This window comes from Ursus maritimus, unplaced genomic scaffold (assembly GCF_017311325.1).
Source record: "Ursus maritimus isolate PB19 unplaced genomic scaffold, ASM1731132v1 scaffold_22, whole genome shotgun sequence".
Classification (NCBI taxonomy): domain Eukaryota; kingdom Metazoa; phylum Chordata; class Mammalia; order Carnivora; family Ursidae; genus Ursus; species Ursus maritimus.
The window spans coordinates 33,816,950-33,840,028 of NW_024424675.1; the positions used below are offsets into that span (position 1 = coordinate 33,816,950).

Genomic DNA, 23,079 nt, shown 5'->3' on the forward strand with positions numbered 1-23,079 from the left:
CGTCCTCCAAACAACCCTGTGAGGTAGGTACCATTTTTAGCCCTATTTTCCAAAGGAGAAACTGATCACAGGGAGGGGACATAAATGGTCTAAGATCACACCTGAGAATTCTTGAATGTTAGATCGGGCAGGAACGTTAGGGATCAGTTAGGTTACCCCTCTCCCCTGCCCCCATTTTACAGCTGGAGAAACCGAGGTCCAAACAGCTCTTCTCTCTCCACCCACACCTGATGCTTTCTCAGAGTTCACCCGGCCCCTCTGCCCTCTGCTCAGACCTCCCTTGTTCTTATGGCTCTAGTTATCCTGTAGATGAGGGTGGCCAGCAAAGCTCGTGAGCCCTTCCTCTTTCCTGAGCTCCAGCCCTGAATTTCCACATCTAGTGCACGTGGCCTGTAGGTCCCTCAAACTCAACAGACCCAAACCACGCTGACTTCCCCTCACCCCGATCCTAGGCTTCTCCTGAGCTCTCTGGCCCATTACCAGCTCCACTGTCCTTATCCCTCAAGCCTGACCTTCTCTACCCTTTGACCTTGGACCTCCTCTATCTGCCATCCCTACACACCTGCTGAGTCTTCCTCTTAAATATTTCTCAAATCCACTGTTGCTGGCGCAGATTAAGCCTCAATAGCTCTTGCCGAGATTCCTGTGTCAGTTACTTGTATCTGCTAGAATTAGACTTGGCTGCTCGGGACAGAAAAACAAAATAACAATGACTCTAACAATTGGAAGCTTATTTCTCTCTCACGGAATCCAGGTGTGGATGGGGGCAGTTTGGGGCTAGTATGGTGGCCCCATGAAGTTGAAAGGAACCAAGTCTCCTAGTTCATTGTTTGGCCATCCATGGGGTACAGACTTTGTCCTCATGGCCCAAGGTAGCTGCTTGAGCTCCAGTCATCTCAGCTGTGTTCACTCAGCAGAAAGGAGGAAGAGCAGGAAAAAAAGGCAAAAGGCCTTGGTCAACAGTCTTTTGAGGAGGTGTCCCAGAAGCTGCCATGTGACAATTCTGCTTGGATTATACGGGCTGCAACTCAGTCCATGCAAAACACAGTTGTGATGGAGGCCAGGAAATGTGATCCTTGTGATAGATGGCCATGTGCCCAGCTAAAAACTGGGGGTTCTTTGATTAAAGAGGAAGGTGAGATTGTGACCTCCTCACCTCTTCACAGGTCTCCCTCTCTCTTCTCGCACCCTCTAATCTACCTTGGACACAGCAGCCAGGGGGATCTGTGTAAGATACTAATAGAGATAGAGTTTCCAGATTCGGCAAAATAAAAATACAGGATTCCCAGTTCAATGTGAATTTCAGATAAACAATGACTAAGTGTTTTAGTGTAAGTATGTCCTGTGCAATATTTAGAACATACTAATGCTAAAATAATTACTTGGTATTTATCTGAAATTCACATTGAACTGGGCACCCTGTATTTTATCTGTCAGCCCTAAGTACCTTTTGTGGTTCTCCACTGTTCTCCGGAAAAGGCCTAAGCTCTTTGGAAGGATTTTCTGGGCCCCTTACAACCTGCCCTCCACCTGCCCTGCGCAGCCCAGTGTTTCCTGGACAAGCCCTGCACTGCTACTCTGTCTCCAAGCCTTCCAGTCTTTGCTTCAGTTGTTTCATTGGTCTGGAAGCAATTCTCCATCCCAGAAGCCCCGTGCATTCAGGAGGGTCCATGGCCTCCGTGTTTCTGTGTTCCTGTGACACGGGGTGAGGGATTATTTGATGAAGGAAACAAGTCCAAGGCTGCACGGCAAACAAAGGGTGAGGTTGGAGCGGCCGTCTGGACTCATGACCCTCTCCCTGGTGCTCTCTGCACCCCAGCTGGCTCACGTGGGCCCAGCGCTGGGATCCGTCTCCTGGGCCTTCATTCTCTGCGAGCACGGCACCCCCGGCACACAGGGGGTTAAGCCAGCCTTGGAGCTGGGCGCTGGAGCCCATGGAGTCCTTCCTGACAATAAAGCTAATGAATCCCTCCTTGCCGGTTTCTCTTGCACAATAACATTTAATCATCATTTGCACAGCAGATGAGAAGTTTGCGGCAGATGCAATTCTGCATGAGTGGCGATTTCTGTGCGCGGGCACTATTCCTGCTGTCCCCAGCACACCTGACAATCTGGGACCGGGGGCAGGCTGCACCTTAGCGGGGCATGTGCTAGAGCTCTGACCCCACGCACGCGTGGGAGATGGGCTTCAGAGGCACGTGTCTGTGTGTGTGCGTGCTTGTGTGCGGAGCCAGGCTCATGTGGCGTGGCTGTGAGGGAACCCTGCTGGGCCTGCCTGAACGTACACGTGGCTAGAGGTGCTTACGTGTCTGAGGACTGTGGTCCGGAAGTGAAGGTCCACACATGTAGGCAGGCAGATGTGGGGGGGGGGTGTACACCGTTGTTTTGCTTTTCTTTCTTTTTTTTTCTTTTGGGGGGGGAGGGGCAGAGGGAGAGAGAGAGAGAGAGAGAGAGAGAGAGAGGGAATCCCAAGCAGGTCCCACGGGCCACGCAGAGCCCGATGCAGGGCTCAATCCCATGACCCTGCGATCATGACCTGAGCTGATACCGAGACTTGGATGCTTAACCGACTGAGCCACCCAGTTGCCCCTGCCTGGTGTAGTTCCGAACGCTTGCCGGAGGGGGCCTTGTTGTTTAGATGCTTGTGAGTGATCACGTCTATTATGTGCTCACGGACTCATGTGCTCATGCGTGCAAACAGGTCTGTAGGCATTATGCACTGGAATTTAGAGTTTGTAACTGACTGTTCCTGAGGCTACACATGTTTTCCCGTGCGAGCACGCGAATGCGCATATGGCAGTATGAATGTGGGTGGGGCTAGGAGTTCGTGTACACAAACCCATCCGAGGGGAGACATGTGTATGTACCGGGTAACTGCATGGGAGTGTCACGAATGTGTGTGAGTACATGCTTGCGTGGGAAAATGGAAGCATATCAGTGGACACACACGCACACGCATGTAAGAGCACACACCTATGGAAGGTATGTGTATGGTTTGTGTACCAATGTGAGTGCATACGTGAGAGCTCGCCTCCAGTCCACGTGGAGTGTGTGGGCATGTGGCCGCGTTTGCAGAGCTGCAAATATGCTCTGCGTGCATGGCTGGGCGTGTGTATGGTCCGCACCGTGCACCCTGGTGGGAGCATGTCTGAGGGTCCTCAGGTGCAGGCATCCTGTGCTGGCATGAGCACGTGGCCGCGTGCGTGCACCCATGTGCACTCAGTGAAGCGGAAATCCTCTTCCCTCAGAGTGAGGGCTGACAGGGTTACATTTTCCAAAGGCTCAGCGGCCAGTGACAGAGCTGGCCTGAGCATGCTTGCTGGCAGGAGGTAAGTGGAGCTGCTGATTCGTGACCCGGGGGTGGGCAGCGATGACGGCTGGCTGACGGGTGCGGGCGCTTAGCCGCCCCCTATGACAGCAGCTGGCTCTCTCAGCTGCCTGAATCAGGAGGTGGGAGGTTAGTTCTTGACCTGTGTGCTCTGCGTCGGCTTCCCACTTCCCCGGTGCGTGCCCGCAGCCACATGCAGACACACACACATCGGTGCACACCGGAGATGCAGACCTGGGCGTACACGGCAGCCTCGGCCCCACCGCCACCTTGCTCCCCAGTTCGGCCATCTGTCTGCGGTGCCTCCCCTCTCACCAGCTGCTCTTCTCCCCACACCCCCCGCCTCCGCCCCGAAACTCTGGTCAGAATCTGAGTCGTCCTGGTCCTGTGTGGACTCCTGGGGCAGTGTTTGTGCGATGATCCGCCCTTACAAGCTCCATGCCCTCGAGCAATCCTCTCCTCCTCTGTGAGCCCTGGACTCCTCAGCTGTAAAATAGGGCTAATCATGCACCTGATAAAAATTAAACAACACAACTTACGTAAAGAGCTAAACACAGTAAACATAGAGTCCACCCTCCATGGGCTTTACCCGGGCTGGTGGTAATTACATGCAGGGCTTAGAACAGTGGCTGGCATGCCGCAAACCCTAGGTAAGTGCACTGTCACCACCATCACCGTTACCGTCTTCGTCGCTGTCATTAATATCCCTGGCTCTAAAATTCTTGGTCGATTATACACCAATTCTTGCTCATGACCCTGAATCCTCCTTTATCCCGTGATGATGACGGTGATGGAGACAATGACAGTAAAGGGGAATTCTTTTCATTTTCCTTGATGCCTTGAAAAGAGGGCAGACAGGGTAAATGGAAGGCTCATTGCTTTCTGAGCTCCTTGATGGAGTTGGGTGTGGTCAATTAAAGCCTGGAGCTGAGAGAGTCTGGGGTGGCCATGCTCTCTGCTCAGCACTGAGAGGATTTGGAGCTCCTGGGGGAGTTTGGTGGGAACCCGCGGGACAGATGACCAAAGGCTGGGTTCTGCACAAGACCTTTCTCTGTGACCCCAGACCATCAGACACCTCGTGGACGCTCGTGGACACCTTGTGGAGCCCAAGACGGGGGCTGGACTCACCGGATTTCTCTCTTGGGCTGGCTCAGAGCCCAGTGGGGACACAGAGTCGGAAGCAGAGGGGACTGAGGGAGCATTGCCTTTCCCTCCACACCCCACTCCAGAATGAGAAGAAATCTTGGGGACGCTTGAGGACTCCCGCAGGCTGGAGAACACAACAGTGAGTGGAGGACAAGCTCTCCCGGGCACAGACGGCGACGTCAGATGTGCCCGGGCCACGTGCCCAGGGCTTCCCGTGTGCCCGGCGCATGCGTGCTGGTGTGCAGAGTGTTGAGCGCCAGAGAACCTCGGTGAAATCCTGCCATCTCTCTTCACCAGCCATGTGATCTCAGGCAAGGTACTCAAATATAAAATGAGGGCTACTTATTGGGTGGTTGTGGGATTAGCGGAGTTAGATCACGTGACATGCTTGGGGTGGTGCCTGGTACACGGGAGATGCTGAGTATCAGGTATCAGCGGTGGTCCCTGCATTTTATCCTCACTTCAACCCTATGGAGTAGGTGTTCTGAGTATGTGCACTTTATGGATAGGAAAACAGAAGCACAGAGAGGGTAAATAATATGTCCAAAGTCACACAGCTGGTAAATGGTCTGAGCCAGAGGCTCAGAAGGTGAATCTGGATGAATAATGTTCTTTATTTCTGGCAGGATCTTTAACTCTGTGTGACCTTGGGAAGGTCATTCCCCATGTGTGGGATTTGGAAGATGTTTAAGGATGCTTGTGACTCCATGTTTATACGTCCCTCTGGACACGTAACCTGACTATAACCTTCTTCTCAGCAGGGTCAGAATCTGTCAAGGCAACTGGCATACGTGGAAAGAACAGGAACTTGGAATTAGGGATCCTGTGTTGTCCCAGCTCTGTCCTAGACCAGCTGGGTGACCTTGAGCCAGTCACTTTACTCCTCCGGATCTCAGTTTCCGCTCTACAATGGAGAGAGCAAAAACCAATCTGAGAAATGTTGCTGGGGTTCTGTATGTGACGGCTGAGCACACGCAATGAGAGAGGGGATCACATGTCTCCCCGAGGGTCCCCGAGTTACCATGCCCACTTGTAGAAGAGATAGATACAGGAACATGGACACGGGATGAGGGTCCTAATGTCACCCCATTTGGGACTACCTCGCTTGGCCCACATACCTGCTGTCAGGAGACATGCTCGAGTGCAGCAAAGCATCCAGTTCCTTCTCCTGGCCTTCAAGTGCTTTCTCCACCTGCCTCCAACCAGCCTTCCCTGCCTCACATGTCACCATCGCTACACCTAGTGACCCAGCCCCTGGGACCACACATGGTCCCTGAAGCCACCACATGCTTCTGGCCTCTCCCCTCCGCCTGCCTTTGCAGATGCTTTTCTCTCTGCCTGGCATGCTGTTGCTTGCTTGGTCATCTCATACATCTCATTCTTCAAGATGCAGCTGGAGTCACCTCCTCTGGGAAGCCCTCCATGAATTATTCAATCTTCAGTGTTTTCAGGACCTTGTTCTGTTAGTTCTGCTACAACTCTTATCAAGTGCATTATTACTGGCTGCGTCTGCCCAGCGTGCCTGGCCCACTGGGCCCCTGAGTTGCTGGAAGCCAGGCAGTACTTACGACCTGTGTAACCTTGGGTGCGTTACTACCTTCTGGGCCTCAGTTTCCTCACCTGTGAAGTGGGGCTGACAGGATCTAACCTAGATGAAATAATACAGGTAAGGCACTCAGGGCATAATGACCATCTCTGGATCTGTCACAGTGGACCTTGGCAAATGTGGAAGGAACCAATGAATGATCCCTGGGAGAGTAAAAAACAAACAAATAAGGCTAATGAGCATCCACTGAGCATTTTCAATGTGTCGGGAAGGTACTGGGATCAGGGCTTAACATGCCTTATCTCCCTTAAGCCTCTTAACAACCCTTTAAGGGAGGGACTATCATTAGCCCCATTTTACAGATGAGGAAACTGAGCGTCAGCAGTTGAAGACCTTGATGAAGGCTGCCTAGCTAGCGGGAGCTGGAATTCACAGCTGATCGATGCGGAATGAATGACTCACTTGGGGGTGTGCTGGGGGGACAACTAACCTATATTTTGTCATCAAAGGGTTTTAGAGCTGGAGGGAGACTCTTAAAGATAACTTAGCCCTGAAGTTCTTAACTTGGGGGGTCCATGGATGGGGAGACTGCTGGGCTCTGGGACCAAACAGCTAAGGTCCCCATCACGCCCAGTGGCTTCCAGCCCCTCCATCTCTGGCCAACCCTCCCCCCTCACCCCATTCCCAGAGCTGCCCAACTTGTCCTCTGTTGGCACCCCAGCCAAGGGTCCTCTCCCAGTCCCCCCTAAGACTCTGCAAGGCTCCACAGTCACTGGGAATGTCCCTATCCCCTACCCTGGGCAGGAGCAGAGCCGACAGTTGGGGGACATTTCCTTTTCCTTTGGAGATGGTGGGAGAAGGGGGAGAGTGACTGGATGAAGGAAAGCCCGGCCAGTGGGCTTCTAATAATGACAAAGATAACAACAGTATCAAAGGCTAACATTTATTGAACACCTACTATGTGCCAGGCACTGTCCTAACCACGTGACACATACGACTGCTTCTTATCCTCACAACTCTTCGAGGTAGGTTCTGTTATGAGCCTCATGTGACACACGAGGGAACTGAGGCCCAGAGAAGTGAGGTAACTTGCCCAAGGCCAGGCAGCTGGGAGGTCAGGGCCAGAGGCTCCCCCTTTCTGGCTAGGTGCCCTTGGACAGGCCACAGCCACTTCTCTGGGTGGCGTTCTCCACCTGTTACCTGCAGGGCCCCACCTCATGGTTTCCATGACGACTAAGATGGTCTCTGTACAGTGTCCCAGCACACAGTAGGCGCTTAGTAAATGAACAGCCTTCCTTCTCTCTTAACTCCAATGGGGGAGACCTGGGAGGGGGGACACCTCAGCAGCACCCTCCCTCCAGTGTTCTTCCCCCAGCCGGGAGTGAGTAACCCACCCCTTCTCCGCACAGCCACGCGGCGCCATCTCCCCCGCTAGCCCGAGAGCCACGCGGTGCCCAGTCTCACTGCAGTTTTAATGACGTTGCTGGTAATTCCCGCACGTCTGGGCGAAAGCTGCACCACCCCCCCGGGGCGGGGCTTGGGGGGGGCCGCCGGGAGGGGGGGTGTCCATCCCCCTACAAGCCCCCCTCCTGTCCGGCCGCCCTGGGAGGCTGCGAGGGCTGGGGAAGGGAGTGAGCCCGGGAAATGCTTCGTCCTGGGGTACCGTCGGGCCCTGGGTGGGCCGGGAGGAGCGCCCCGACAGCAGGGCAAGGGGCTAGGAGGCCTGGGCCTCGTCGTCCGTGCGGTAGCCGGCGTAGAGCGCGGCCAGGGGCCGGAAGCGCGGGCCCCAGCCGCTGAGATAGGCGAAGTCCTGCTCGGAGCCCGACGAGCCGCTGTGCAGCGAGCTGAGCGAGGCGGCCGGCGAGTCCGCGCCCTCGAAGGCGTAGGTCTGGAAGGCGTCGTAGGGCGGCACCGACAGGTCCCCGTCCGCCAGCGCCACCTTGCGGCTGATGAAGTCCCTGAACACCGAGAAGTCCGGCTCCGGGCTCGGCGGCCCCTGCGGGAGCGAGTGACGCTCCGAGGGCAAGCGGGTCTGCGGGGGGCTGCCCGCGCCCCCGCTCCCGCTGGGGACCCCGCCGCCGCCGCCCCCGTCGCCGCCCTTGAGCTCGCCGCCGAAGTCGTAGAGGCTCCGCAGCGCCGACATGTCGTAGGCCTCGGTGTCCTGCTCACCGCCGCCCTCGTCGTTGTATTTGATGACATTGTCCCGCATGTCCTCGTCCTCGTCCGAGCTCAGGTGGCTCTTGTGGTGGCGCCTGAGGGTGAGGATCAGCAGCACCAGCACTGTGGGAGAGACAGAAGGGGCGAGTGAGGGCCGGGACCCACCCGGGACACTCTGGGGACCCCTCACCCCTCGCACACAGTGGAGCCGGCCCAACCTAACCTCTGGTGCAAATTTCCTAGATTTCTGTGCAAAAAGACGGTTCCTACAGTCAGAACTGCACTGGCTAGACGGATAGGTAATGAGCTACCCATCTTGGGAGGTGTGCAAATCGAGGCTAGACCACCGTGCTGCGGTGGCGGCACAGGTGGCAGTGTTAAGAGATTTCATGGGTGTTGGGAGCTGGACCCAACCTCTGATGTCTCTATCCTCAACTCTATGAAGAGATACAACCCAAGAGGTCTCTATGTTCTGGGGGGTGCGAAGGGGGCAGCTGAGGGGCAGATGGGGCTGGGGGAATGAAAGATATCTTGAACTTGACTTCTCTTTTACCCTTGCTTTCCTCTATTCCAGAATTCCTGAGCACCTGCTTAGCCCTTTGGGTCTCAGGTCAACATGCCCCTGCAGGAGCTCCCCCGCCCCCACCGCCCCAGCCCCAAGAGCTCCAGGCCAGGTTCAGTGCCTTCACCTCCAACCTCCCCTGATGAGGAGTTCCTTCCTCTGTCACACGGGTTCTCAGAGCATAGTGGCTGGACCACCAGCAAGCAGCATCTCCTGGGAACTTGCTAGAAATGTGACTTCTCGGCTTCTGTCCTAGATCTACAGGCAGTCTGTCCTGAAGGAGCCTCCAGGTGACGCCCAGGCAGCTCAGGTTTGTGAACCAGAGCTTCCCCCACCCCCAAACACACACTCTAAACTCCCCCCTCGGGGCTCCGAGGAGTGTTCCCCTAGCTCGGTGCCTGGCAGGCAGTAAGCCCTTGAAGCGTGCTTGTTGAGTGAATGACTGACTGAAGAGGTAGATGGAGACGTGGTGAGTGTAAGGATGAAGAATGAGAGCATCGCTCCTTCTTTGCTTTCTGCACTTGACTTCCAGGACTCCACATTCTCTCCTCCTCCCGCCTCACTGATCACTCATTCTCGGCCTTCTAAGCATGCCTCTCCTCGCCTGTCTGACCCCTTAACGTCAGCCGGCCCTGGATTTGGTCCTTGGCCCTGTATCCACACCCCTCTATGGGTGCTATCCCCGCAGTTCATTTGGAGGCTGACCACGGCCACATCTCAGCCTCTGGCTCGGACTGACTTCTCCCCTGAGATCTAGATCCTCTGTCCAGTTTCCTCCTCAGCCAGTCCTCTGGGCCGACCAAGAGAATCTCACCCTAAACACATCCAAACTCGAAATAATCTTTCCCCTTCTCTGCTCTCAGTCTCCCCCATCTCCGTGATGGCAACCCGAACTTTCCAGTTACTCAGGGCGTTGTGGGTTTTTTTGTTCACAGTTGGATCCCAGTGCCCGCAAAAGTTTAGCACATGGGGTGGGGGTGGGGTTCTTGCTGGATGGATAAATAAGGAGCTGATGAACCATTGAGAGCATTAAATGGGTAGGTGAGTGGGTGGATAGAGAGACATGTGCTGGGTACCATGCCAGGCACTGGATTCTTCTAGCTGCTCCTAACCTCTCCGACCCGGCCAACAGCCAGAGCCAGAGCCAGCTGCTAGGGCCATGCGGCCGGGTTCCAGCCCACGACCTAACAAGGTGGCACCGGACAGGGAAGGGGGTGGGGTTCGGGAACAGGCCCGGCGGGAGGGAAGGTGTCAGGAGAGAAGTGGGAAAGATGGATGGACAGCTTTCCAAGCGGAGGCTGGTAGCTGCAGAGGGGGATGCCCGAGAGAGCAGATGGTGGGGAGTGCGGGCGGCGGGAACCAGATGTGCCAGGCTTGATCAGCGATTCCGCCCGTCACCTTTAGAGCACTGATGTGCACTTTCTTCGTTTGTGGGCAATTAGGCAGAAATTTGTTTGCACTGCCTCGGAAAATGAAACCGCTGTAAAGTGCACCCTCTGGAGAAAGGGTTTCTGAGCCATGGGCTGGGGAGGGGAGAGAAGGGGGCCTGGGCCTCGCAGCTAGGAGAAGCCTGCCCCGGGCCTCTGCAGGGACCCGGGGAGGTGCGGCTTCGCCACTGGCAGGTTCTCAGTGGGATGGCCAGTGGCCGCCACGCCAGTGGCAGGGGGCAGACGGCTGACATCCCCCAGGGAACTGAGCAGAGCTGGTATCTGCAATCTGGACCACACTTGGGTTCCCCGAGCTCTGGCTGTTCGCTAAAGTCCAGCAGCCAGAGCGGAGGCGAGGCCTCTCTGCTGTGACAGGGGAGGGGGCGTTATGGCCACTGGAATCTAGCTCAGTTCCTAGAACTTGAGCTCTTCACTGGTGACACGTCGTGGGTTCAACTGGCTGCTGGTGGGGTTGCTCCCAGGGTACATTGTGCCTTCCCAAATGTCTTAAGATTTTGCCCCAGCTGCCCCTGGGGTTTTGCCCCCGCTGAGATTCCTAGCAGGTGGCGTAGTTAAAGGGAACACAAGGTGAGGAGGCCAGATTTCAAGTTCGAAGACTACGTACCCCTATGCAAGCCACTTAACCCCTGCGAGCCTCACTTTCCTCCTCTGAAAAATGGGGCTGATACACCTGGCTACGTGGTCGCGAGGTTCACAAGAGCCTCTTTTTTACTAAAAGGACTTTACTCAAAGTCCTGCATAGAGAATTAAAAAGGACAGTGGATATGAGATTTTTATTTTTTTTTATAATATGCTTGATTTAAAACCTTAGGGCATGTCTGGGCTGTGTAGAGGGTCGCCAGCACGCAAGGAGTCTCAGGTGGGGTTGGCATTTTCTGGAGCTGGCGGTGGGGCTGCTCTGTCCTTTGAACACTTGTCATGGGACCTACGCTGTAGAGCCCGGACGTCACTGGGGTCGCCCTTCCTGGTGGGAGAGGGAAGCTGAGGCCCCGTGGGGGTTACTAGGAAGGACGTCCAGGGCCCCAGGGTGCAGGCCAGCGGGGCAGGGGCGTGGCTCTGGGTGGACTCACCGACCAGGATGAGGACACAGACCAGGAGGGCGATGAGGGCGCCGGGGCTGAGGGAGGCAGCCATGACGAAGGCTGTGGTGTTGCAGGACTGGATGGCGCCCGAGCTGTCGCAGCCGCAGATGCGGATGGTGAGCGTGCCCGTGCTGCTCAGCGTGGGCGGCCCGCTGTCCACCACCAGGATGGGCAGGAAGAACACGTCCTGCTCCTGCCGGTTGAAACCCATGTGCTGCGTGTGCACTGCGGCCGTGTTGTCTGCTCCGGGAAAAGGGAGTGGCGTGTGACACCAGGGCCCGGGTCAGCCTCCCCTGTCCCGGCCACCTCCTGATGCCACCTCGGGATTTGCCTCCCTCTGCCCCAAGCTCCTGCCTCCCAGGTGACCCACGGATCGACTCCCCGATCTCCCCACCTTCTGCCCCCAGCTGCCTGGGAATCCTGCTGCCAGCCGTATAACCCACAGTTCTGTCCTTAGCTGTCACAAGATGCTATTCCCAGCTGTCTCAAGATACTGTTTTCGGCTATTCCAAGGTTTTGTCCCCAGCTGGGCCAAGGTCCTGTCCCCAGCTTTTCCAAGATTCTGTCCCCAGCTGGGCCAAGGTCCTGTCCCCGGCTATGTTAATTTTTTTCCTCCCTCATCTTAACAGCCTTCTTTTGTTCCGCCCCAGCTACCCAATGCCCCCTGACCCTGGGGTCCTGGGGTCCTTGGGTTATAGCTTACTGGGCCCCTGACAAGCCCTGGGTCACAGAGAAGACTGGGAATGTCTTCTCTGGCACCTGGCTTTGGCTGAGGGAGCTTTCTGTCAGGAGTCTAAGAGGCTGAGCCTGGAGGGCTGGGGGCATGGCCCCTGGAGCCTGATGAGGGCCCCGAGCGCACTAAGGTCTCCTTTCTACATGTGCGACCAGAGAGGACAGTCAACTAACACATCATACTCATTACATCACTTCAGCCGGTAGATGGGAATGCCAGGCAGGGCTCAGGTGGCTCTCTGGTCCCGGAGCGTGGGCTTCCATGATAGGTGGTGCCTGCTTCCCCGGCCCTTCCTGCCTCTCCCACCTCTCTGCTGCATGGGTCAGGCCATCCCTGAGCCCCCATGATTTTGATGGCTGCCAGTGTGGAGGCTGATGCTCAGAGCCGGGCTTGCTGCTGCCCCCACCCTTCACAGCCAGCTCCATATGAGGGGGCCCTGCCTTCCTCGGGGGGTGGGGTGGGGCAGGCTTCCCTCCCGAGTCCTTCTCCTGCGCTCACAGCCTTCCGGCTAGTCTCTCTGACCTCAGACTTTGGCGGTCTGGGTCCCTTCCCCAGCTCTGTGGTCCCTGTCAACACAATTCAATTCCTGGCCTCCCCCAGTCAGGGACACAATGTAGGAGAAAAGAGCTGACCTGTGACCTTGAACACATCTGTGAAGCGAACTAGAGGTCCAGCTCAAACAAGATTGGTCATGGGATGAAGCTCGTGTGATGGCATCATGAGGTTTCGTGATATTATTCTATCTACTTTTATACACATTTGAAAATCTCCATTAAATTGTTTTAAAAAATCATGCTGAGTCAAACATTGACTAGCTTGGGAGCTCACTTAGCTTCTCTGGACCTCAGTTTTCTCATCTGTAACTGAGGAAAATAGGACACATCAGTGTGAGGATTATATGGTAAAATTCATGCCTAGCCCTTAGAATTGGTCCCAGCCGCTGGAAATTCTCCATAAATGCTGGCTGTTCTTTCGTTCATGCCCCACCCCATGTTTCCTGTGCTGCACCCCGTGCCTGCTCTCCGTGTAGGCTGCCCTGCCTCTACTCACCAGTTTCCCGCCAGCGGGAACACCCTCTCCACCTTCTGCCTGGGCAAATTCTCATCTGTCATGCTCCAGCTAAATGTCACCTCCTTTCTGTGGCCTCCTTTCTCCGCTTCCCTGGGAAGGAAGGATTTATGGCTTCCCCCTCCCTGCTCTGACTATGCAGGTGCCACGCACACTTCTGTTAGAGCACTTGTCACATTGCGTTAGGTTAGCGTGTGCCTGTCTCTGCCCTGGCACCGAGCCAGACTTGAAGAATGACACTTGAATGAACTGCAACTTTTGGGGTAACTGGTGATCCCAGGTCAGCTCTTCAAGCTCTGGCTTCCACTCCAGCCTGCCTGTCAAAGGATAATCAACCCCGGCTGTGAAAATATCTGCCTTCCTGAGGGTAGGAAAGGAGACTCAAGAGCAAAATGAGGAAAAGGGAATGATGTGGGACTCCTCTGCACTGACTGCACACTTTCTATGCATCAAGGACCATGTGGATGCTTTAAATATAGTAATGTTTAATTGTCCCAACCACCAAGAGTTGTGACATTATTTCCATTTTATACATGTAGAGGTTGAGGTTCAGAGAGAAGTGACTTGTCTGTATTTATCCAGTGAATTGGTGACATAGCTATTTTTCCCATCCACCCATCAAATCATCCATCTATCCATCCTTCATCCATCCATCCATCCATCCATCCACCCATCCACCCATCCATCCATCCTCCATTCACCCATCTATCCGTCTCCATCCATCCATCTGTCTCCCATCCATCCATCCTCCATCCACCCAACCATCCATCTCCATCTTCCATCCATCCATCCATCCATCCATCCATCCATCCATCCATCCATCCTCCATCCACCCATCCATCTCCATCTATCCATCCATCCATCCATCCATCCCTCATCCATCCATCAACCCATCCATCCTCCACCCAGCCATCCAATAAATCTTTATTGAGTGGCTACTATGTCTTAGGCACCATACTAGTCACAGGGAGAAAACAATGGAAAGTTAAACCAATAGTCCTGGATGTGAGCTTATATTATAATGTGGAAGACAAATGTTAATTGAATAAGCCCACAATTTAGTCTACAATTACAAACCATGGTGAGTGCTAAGAAGGAAAATTACAGCAACAGCACCTCACAGAGGACCCGACTTTGTCTGAGAGGTCAGGGAGCTCTTCTTGGAAGAAGTGATATTACTTTTGAGTCCTGAATGATGAGTTCAAGGAGAGGGGACAGCCAAGGCAAAGGCCTTGAGGTTGGAAGAAGCATAATATGCTCAAGGACCTAAAGCAGTCCTTTGTGACTGGAGGGATGAAGGTGATGGCTAGAGTGAGTCAAGGTCAAACTGGGGGCAGGGTGGGGCAGGGGCTCATTATGGAAAGTCTTAGAGGCCATAGTAAGGAATTGGGGTTCTTTTCTTAAAAGCAATGGGAGGCCTTTGACTGGTGGGTTTTAAGCAAAGGAGGGACCGAGTGACATATCATCCATTCATTCCATAGCAAATACTCGTTGAGCACCGTCTGGATGTCAGGATTATTAGCCCCTGAGGTTAGAGCAATGAACAAGACAGGCATGGTCCCTGCCCTTGCTGGGCCTCCATTCTAGTCAAGGGAGTTACTAATGTAAAACACAAGAGGAGATGTAGAAGACGAGTTAGGGAGATACTGTGTGTTTTCAGTGTGAGAGGATAGTGGGCAGTGGAGACACAGAGAAGTAGACAGTTTTGAAAAATGAGTGGCTGGCTCTGGCTCAGCGTCAAACTCCCAAGCAAGAACAGAGGAGTGGAGAGATGTTTGTTTCTCGAGGTTGCTGTCTTTGGCCATGGAGCCATATGTTCTGAGAGCTCTGGTCCTTGCCACTCCTCCAACCGACAAAAGGGAATCCCTGGGCATCCTCCCTGAACCCCCTGAGCTGCCCTCCTGGGCGGCGGCTGGCTTCACCGGGGGAAGCTGCTGGTCACCCCAGGTCCCCTACCCCACCCGTCCAGGCAGGATCCACGCCCAGCATTGCATCCATCCATCTGGCCTGACATACATCAGTGTCAATCCCTGGCTGCAAAAGCAATATTTATAAATCACGTTTCCAAACTGGCTACAAATGTGTACAAAGAAACAGATGGGTTGGGGTAGCTGTTTGTCACCCAGGATATTTATACAGTGAGGAGGAGGGGGTTTGGCAGGCCGTGGGAAGGGGCTAGGGGCTGGTGGAGGAGCCTCGCCATGGCTGTGCTGAGCTCAGCACATGGCTGCCACCCTCGCTCCTGGAGCACGTTCCAGGTGGTCACACGGGATGGGAGCTCCTGGCAGCTCCCTGTCAAAGAGAGGCAGTTGGGACAGAACTTCAGGGCCCTCGGGTTGGAAAGACTTGTGAACTTCGCGAGGTCAAGCCAGGGCTATTTGTGTCTCCCGGGGCCAACTCAGGATACCATTGGAATAATGCATAGACAAGGCACTAACAGTTGCTAAAATACTGAAATGCTTCCAAAAAGGTTTAAATAGCTCTGATTCTGCTTGCCCCAAGTCCTTCCCTGCTGCCTCAGCCTTCCCCCCATGCCCACCCCCAAATTTGACCCAATCAAGCCACAAAGGGGGTAAAGCCTGGCACAGCGGGGGCTCCAGGGTCCTGCTCCAGGTTATTTATGGTCAGTGGCCCTTTCGGTTGGTTATCTGAACGGCACTGGTTGTGAAACATTTTTAATATGACTCTTGGAAATACAGAGGGTCTGGCTTCAGAGGCCACTGAGGTCCCTCCTTTTGGAGGGAAGCGGTGTAAGGGTCTTGGGGGTGGTCCCAGACCTGTTCCAGGGTCAGAAAGAACCCACGTGACCTGATCTCCTAGCCCTGGCATCCACTCATTCCAACCATGCAGGCCTCCTGTTCCTTGAACATCCTGGACCTGCTCTCACCTCAGGGCCTTTGTACATGCTGTTCCCTCCCCCTGGATCATTCTTGATCCACTTATTAGCGTGGCTCACTCCCTAATATCCTTTAGATTCATACTTACTACTGATTCCTTCACAGAGGGCTTCCCAGACCCCCTTGTTTAATAGCTCCTACTCTTACTCTGCGTTATTTTCCCACTTTAACACATTTTATGGAATAGCCACTACGTGCCAGGCGCTGCTCCAGGCACTCAGGGCCCAGCATGGAACAAAACCAAGTTTAGACTTGGGTGGAGACTGCATTATCTACCCTCTAGCCACTTTTAGCATCCCCAACGTATTATTCATTTGTTTAATTTCTACCTCCCCTCACCAGAATGTCACCTCCATGAGGGTAGGGAGTTTGTCAGGTTTGCCACTATATTTCAGGACCTAGAACAGTGCCTGCTACATAGGCACCGTGCTTCAGTCAATAATTGCTGAACGCAGGAAATAACGTGTTCCCGGTACTAACAATATACCTCGGTAGCCCTCATCTCGCTGGGGTTGCCGAGCCATTGCAGGGGGCAGGCCCTTTTGGCCCCATTTTACAGATAACAACACGGAGGCTTAGGAAGTGCAGACCTTGCCAGGCTTAGCCAGAGAGCCCCCAGCTGAGCCTGGCCTGGGACGCAGGGCCCTCACTCCCAGTCCACTGACCGCCCCAACCCTCCCACCCCCAGTTCAATCCTCAAAGTCTCAGACTTTGGCGTCTTGAGGAACTTGCTGGGGCACATCTCACAGTGGGATCAGCTCAGGCTGGGCAGGGCAGTCCCTTTCAAGGCGGTGAGTGAGCGAAAGCAGGAAGCACGCTGGGTCTGAGACAGGGGTGGGTTGGAATCCCAGCCTGCCACTGACTCCCAGTATGGCCCTGGGCGGGTCCCTTTCCTCCTAGAGTCTCTGTTTTATCATGGGTAAAATGGGGGGGCGGGGGTAAGAAAACCACTTCCCAGGGCGGGTGTGAGGATGCAAAGAGAAACATGAGTGGGATACAGGACTTTTTAAACTGAAGGGTGGGAGTGTGTGCACGTGGCTTATTTCAATCTTCAGTTAGACCAGGGGCTCTTTCCATCCAGGACTCTGGCCCACCCACTCCTCATCTGTTTCCTCTCTATAGCGTTCTATTCTCTTCTCTTGGGTGCCCCCTCTCCACTCCACCAACCCGCCCCCAGCTTGTTCTTCAGGGTTTGGCCAGTGGGCTGGGGAACAGCTCTAGCTTGACCCAGATTATCTGTGTGATCTTGGACCTAACACTGGCCCTCTGGGTGCCTCAGTCTCTCCACCAGTAATACGGGAAGTGGAGGGGAGGCTAGACCCCTCCTTCTGTGCATCCTAGGATTTGGTGGCTCAGAGGTAACTCACCTTGGATGTCAAGCAGGGAGAAGTGAGGGTTGCTGGGAGCTTCGGGCACCAGGCGGAAATAGAAGCGGTGCCCACCCTGAGGCTCGTCTCTGTCCACCACGCTGATGGTCTGGATAAGCTGAAGGGTGAGGACGGGGCAGGGAGCTGATGTGAGGCTGAGCCCACTCTGGGCCTGGGTAGAGGGTGTCCCGGTCAGGCCTGGCAAGAATGCCCAGTCCTCAGCCCCTCCATGTACCTGTCCTGGCTTGGCATCCTCACACACAGCCGCCTCGTAGGGAGTGGCCAGCTCCGGGGGATTGTCGTTCACATCCAGGATTCGGATCCTTAGGGATGCCCGGGAGAGCTGGGCATGATTGTCTGCAGTGAGAGCACAGGAGCGGGGGGAGAGGCATCAAATGTGAGATCTAGACAACCCCCCATCGGCCACAAGGACAAGACAAGGCAGTGGGGTCACACTGAGAGATCTGTGGGTTGATTCAGCAGGTAATAGGATCAGAACTGAGGACATCTGGCATGAAGGGGTCACCACCACCACTGCTGTCACCATTGCCACCATTAGGTCATCCTGCTAGTGTCAACATCCCCATCCCCAACATTGGCACTGACACCATGGGCATCACCACCACCACCTCCATCACCATAACCCCTGGAGCCACCCGGCACCATCGTCAACACCATCCCCACCACTGCTCCTTTCACCACCACCGTCACCAGTCCTGTTACCACTACCCTCATTAGTATTATCCTTGTGCCAACATAACCACCAGTACCACCATCGCCAACCTCACCACTCTCGCCATCACCAACCCGGTGGCTTCACCATTGTGACCATCACCATTGGAATGATGGCGTCACCACTGCCCCATCCAAGGCACCACCCTCCTCATCTCTATTATCACAAACACGAAGGCCATCACTATCAGTGCCCTTACCACTACCGCCATCACCAATATCACCACCATCATCACCACCCACGCAGACACGATCCCCACCACAACCACCATGACCAGCCCCACCCTTACTACTGTTACCCCCCCATAAACACCTAGGTCGCCATCACATCGCTACCCCCGCTCTGTCCTCCAGCAACACGATCACCACCACTGCCGTCGACCAACATCCCATCCTCAACATCCCATCACCATCAAGTGCACAGAACACACCCGAGCATCCACATCCATTATTTCAGGTATCCACGTGGAAATCCTGTGCTTGGGTTCAACTTCTAGCCCCACATTACAGAAGAGAAACAAAGCATGAGAAATTTTAACGAACTGGTCAGCTGGCAACTGGGCTCTCAAACCTCTGCTCTTTTCAGACCTGATCCTGAGAGGGCAAGACGAGTCCACTGGATATAGGTCTTGGCCGGGGTCTTCAGCAAAACCATGATACCCCACCTGTGATGTCTTTGAGGTTAAGGCCCCTGATGTATTCATCCCCAGTTCCCAGCACTGTGGGACATGGCACAGAGTAGGTTCTGATGCGTTTGTGGAACTCATGAATGAAGCCTGGAAGAACACAGACAGAGGCTTGGGTTCCAGGCATGGCTCTGTCCTTGACCCAGCATTTGGTCCTCCCTCCCTGAGATCCCTTTCCACATCTGGAAAATGAGCAGAGCACAGTGATTAAGAGTCAGTTTCCTGAACCAAGTTGTTCTGATCTCAACTCCGCCACTTAGTAGCTGTGTGGTCTGTGCCAGGTCACTTGGCCTCTCTGTGCCTCTGTTTTCTCACCAGCGACATGGAGCTACTAGTAATGGGTTGGTTAAGAGGACAGATTGAGTTACTATCTGTGAAGCATTTTTAAACTGTGTATATAACACATAGCAAGTGCTATATAAGGATTTGTTAAATAAACAGATATCCTTGAAGGGTCCTTTCAGCAATGACATCAAGTGACTGCAGGATACCTCGTCCTAGCCTGCCCTCTCTGAGCAGCACCCTGAATGTTGGCCTTTTCTGCCCTTTGTCTCCTGGACCTCTTGGGTGCTCACTGGTGCCCTGCTATCTTAGGAGTTTTTTACTGACAAGCTCTACCCACTGGTGACCTCAAGGACTAGGAGAGGAAGCCACCCCCTTCTAAGCAGGGTGGCTGGGTGTCTAGCCTGGCTGGCAGAGAGCTCTTTAGGGGGCATTCTGGAAGCTTCCAAGCAGCCAGGAACCCCATGAGTTCTGGGGGGGAATGGGGCTGGTTGGCTGCCCCTTTCTCTGAACTCAGGGGCCACTGAGGGCTGACTGCAGCCCTTTATCAGTTGATAAAGAGAAGCGGGATCGGGAGGCAGGTGCAGCCCCCTCCTGGGGTCGGGGAAAGGAGGGGGGTGAGTCCTTAATTAACGCAGACTGGACCCCTCTCTGGAGCTCCCCTTAGCCAGGGGCACCTTATCTTCTCAGCTCACCCAGATCTGCTGCTTCAGTGATTAGGGGGGGCTTTTCTGGGGGCGGGAGATCGGAGTCGTGACTGGGAATGCCGGGCAAGCCGTTATTTTTAAGAGTGTGTTGCTGGAGAACTTAAACAGACAGAAGGTGGGAGCATTTGGGAGGAGGGGAGGTGGGGAGGGTAAGGCCCGCTGCCAGGACCAGGCACCACTCTCCCCGCTGAGGCAGAGGGAGGGGGTGTAGGGGCCTATGCTCCATGCAGAGGGCAACCCCAGAGCAGGGCCAGCTCCTCCAAAGGGGACACACTGAAGGGGGACCTGGTCCCCCACTATTGAGCCATTCCTTTACAATCTGTTGGGCCTCTTCTGGCTGCTCTCTCTCTCTTTTTATTTTTTAGCTTTATTGAAATAGAATTTAACCAATAATGTGGTATAAGTTTAAGGTGTACAATGGGATGATTTTATACATGTACATATTGTGAGATGTTTCCCACAATCAGGTTAGTTAACACATCCTTCACTGCACGTAATTACCTTTTTGTTGTTGTCCTGCCTTCTTTTATTATTTTATTTTATTTTTTTAGGGAGGGGTGGGGCCAAGGGAGAGGGAGAGAGAGAATCTGAATCAGGCTCCTGGCCCAGCCCAGAGTCCGACATGGGGCTCGATCTCACGACTCTGAGATCATGACCTGAGTCGAAACCAAGAGTCAATGCTTAACGGACCGAGCCACCCAGGTGCCCCCTTACCTCCTTTTTAAAAATGTTACAGGTCACCTCTTGGGAAGGCCCGGAACCCTTTGGCATGGGTCTCAGAGGTGGGGCAGCTGAGTGAGCGGTGAAGGGGTGTGCCTCTATGTTGCTAAGTTGTCACCTGCAGAACTGATCCCAGGGACCCCTGAATTGGGGGCTGGCCAGGAACCTCCAGAGCCTGGGTGCCCATGACATCACAGCGGCCTCCAGCCCAGCTGCACATCAGAATCGCCTGGGAAGCCTTTAAAACACACTGATGCCCAAGGCTTGGTCACCGAGGTTTGTTAATGGCTGTAGAAATCTAATATGTGGCAGGGGTTGCCAACCACTGCACTGGGTGGCTGGTAGGTGGGGGAGTCCAACCTGTTATCTTACTTCTGGGGGACTTCCGCTAAACCCCTCCTGATCACAGTTAGCAGCATTTGTGATCACTGCTAATAATTAATTTATACGTTTAACCACCTTAAATGTTTCTGGAATAAAACAAAGACTCCATCAATTAATTAATCTTCACCCCTGTGCAGGACTTTCCAATCGATAAACTTGCTTATCTATGACCTCATTTGATCCTCAGAACAACCTGTAAAGGAGGTCTTGTTAAACCCATTTTGTAGATAAGAAACTGAGGCCCAGAGAGGGCCAGGACCTCGCCCAGAGCCACCAGTGAGTCAGCGTAGAACTGGGTTGGGTCCTGGGTCTCCTGCCTCTACTGCCAGTGCTTGGTCTAGATCCAAGGCCAGTAGGCCCTCCTGCGGCCTGGATATCTGTCCATCCAGCCCCAACCACTACTCGGACTCAGGTTCAAGCTGCCCTTCCCCGACGCCCAGCAGCAGGTGCCCTCTCCCGGGGCTGGGTCCCTCAGGGGTCCCAACCCCCCTCTTGGCATCTCAGTTCAGCTGACTGACATGCAAATTAGTTTAATTATTTCTTCTTCTAAAATAAATTATATTTTGCAGTAGCTGCAATATGTTGTGTCAGGCAAAATTGCATTCAATATTTTTAAACTAATTGATGCAGCCTTGAGGAAGGCTGATTGACAGCCCAGCGCCGAGCAGGCCTGCAGCCTTAACCGGTTCCTAGACGAGAATTAAACGTGCTGCGGCCTGGTGCTCCCTCCCGGAGCGAGCTCGCTAGGAATCTGGGAAGGTGGCAGGTGAAGCTCTGGGGGCCTGAGGGCCAAGGAGGTGGGCTGTTGAGTGGGCACCTCGGGAAGAGACTGGACTGGAGGCTGGAGGGCTGCTGTGCGCTGTGGGCAGGTCTCCTACCTTCTCTGGGCCTTGGAGTCCCTGACGTATAACAGACAGGGGATCGGACTGCGCTGTTTGGAGCTGAGGCTTCTGGGTTCTGCTGACAATTATGAATTGAGGGCCTCCTTGGTGCCAAGGACATAACAGTGAACAAGACCTAAACGGTCCCTCAGTCTCGTGGCAGGGACAGACAGTACTCCAGACTCTGATAAGAGCTAAGAGATTAAGGTTCAGGAGCAGGGTGGGTGCAGGGCTGTCTTCTCCGGAGCAAGTGACCTTTAGGCTGAGCTCCAACTAGGAAGGAATCAGGGGGAGGAATGCGAGGGAAAGAGTGCCCCAGGGAATAGGGACAGCATCTGCAAACACCCAGAGAGCAGGAGGCTGTAGATAACGAGACTCTGGACCCCTTCCAAAGAAGACCCCAACCCCTGGCAGGCACTCACCTGGTATCTGAACCAAACTGGGTTTGGAGGGCTGGGGGCCACTGGGAAGGGAAGAGGAAATGGGAGCTGGCCTGGTGACTCTGTTAAGGGCACTCTTAGGAATGTACTCCTTCCCAGAAAGACATCCACAAACACATAGGGAGCGTGTGCTGTGGGCCAGGGTCTGTGCTGCCGCATTTCATCCTGTCAACCATTGTGGGAGGTGGGGACTAGCATTACTGACATTTTACTGAGGAGGAAACCAGTGCAGAGACGTAACGAACTTGCCCAAGGTCTTGTAGGGAACAACCGATCAACCTGGGACTTGAACCCGCGTTTGGTTCCAAAGGGGGAGTTTCTAAGCATCAGATAGTACTGCCTTTCTTGCCATCGTTAGCTGTCCGAGTCCTACTTGCCTCAACGTCCTAAACAAATGTCTCTGTCTCTTCCTGGAAGCTTTCCCTGACTGCCTCTGTCCTGGGCCACCAGAATCTAAGCCCAAGTCCTACATGCCCGCGGGCTGCATGTGATCTTCCGGCTATCTTCCTGGCCTTCTCCTTCACCCCTCTCTTGAGCTCTGCTCCAAGGTGGCTCCGTTCTCTCCTTCAGATCTTTGCCCAGATGTCTTCTCAGAGAGCCTCACCTGATGCCCTTCTTTAAATGGGCCCCTTGCCATCCCACCAGACACCCCTTCCCTGCTTTCTCTCCATAGCACTTGCCCAACACTCCCTATGCTTTTACTTACTTAACTTGCTCATCACCTGTCTCCCCCACTAGAAGATAAGCAGATTACTATTTTGTTTACTGCTATGGGCGTGGCACATAGTAGGTGAGTAGTAAAGATTGTCAAATGAATGGATTTCATTGTCTGTGGCCTCCCTGACCATGCCACAGGCAGAGACCAAGACCTCCTTGGATGGACTGGTTTCTCCATCTGGGAAAGAGTCAAGCT

General features: G+C 54.2%; 1 protein-coding gene across 1 annotated transcript in view; it reads right to left on the reverse strand.

Annotated features, from left to right (window-relative positions):
- Nucleotides 1–7,734: 7,734 nt before the first annotated feature.
- CDH22 (cadherin 22) overlaps nucleotides 7,735–23,079 on the reverse strand; it is a 66,222-nt gene continuing 50,877 nt past the window's right edge. The window contains exons 8-11 of the mRNA XM_040637847.1: nucleotides 17,570–17,691; nucleotides 17,335–17,452; nucleotides 11,258–11,509; nucleotides 7,735–8,300 (exon numbers count right to left, since the gene is read on the reverse strand). Of these exons, the coding sequence (XP_040493781.1) occupies nucleotides 7,735–8,300; nucleotides 11,258–11,509; nucleotides 17,335–17,452; nucleotides 17,570–17,691 (1,058 nt within the window). The remainder of the gene's footprint in view (nucleotides 8,301–11,257; nucleotides 11,510–17,334; nucleotides 17,453–17,569; nucleotides 17,692–23,079) is intronic.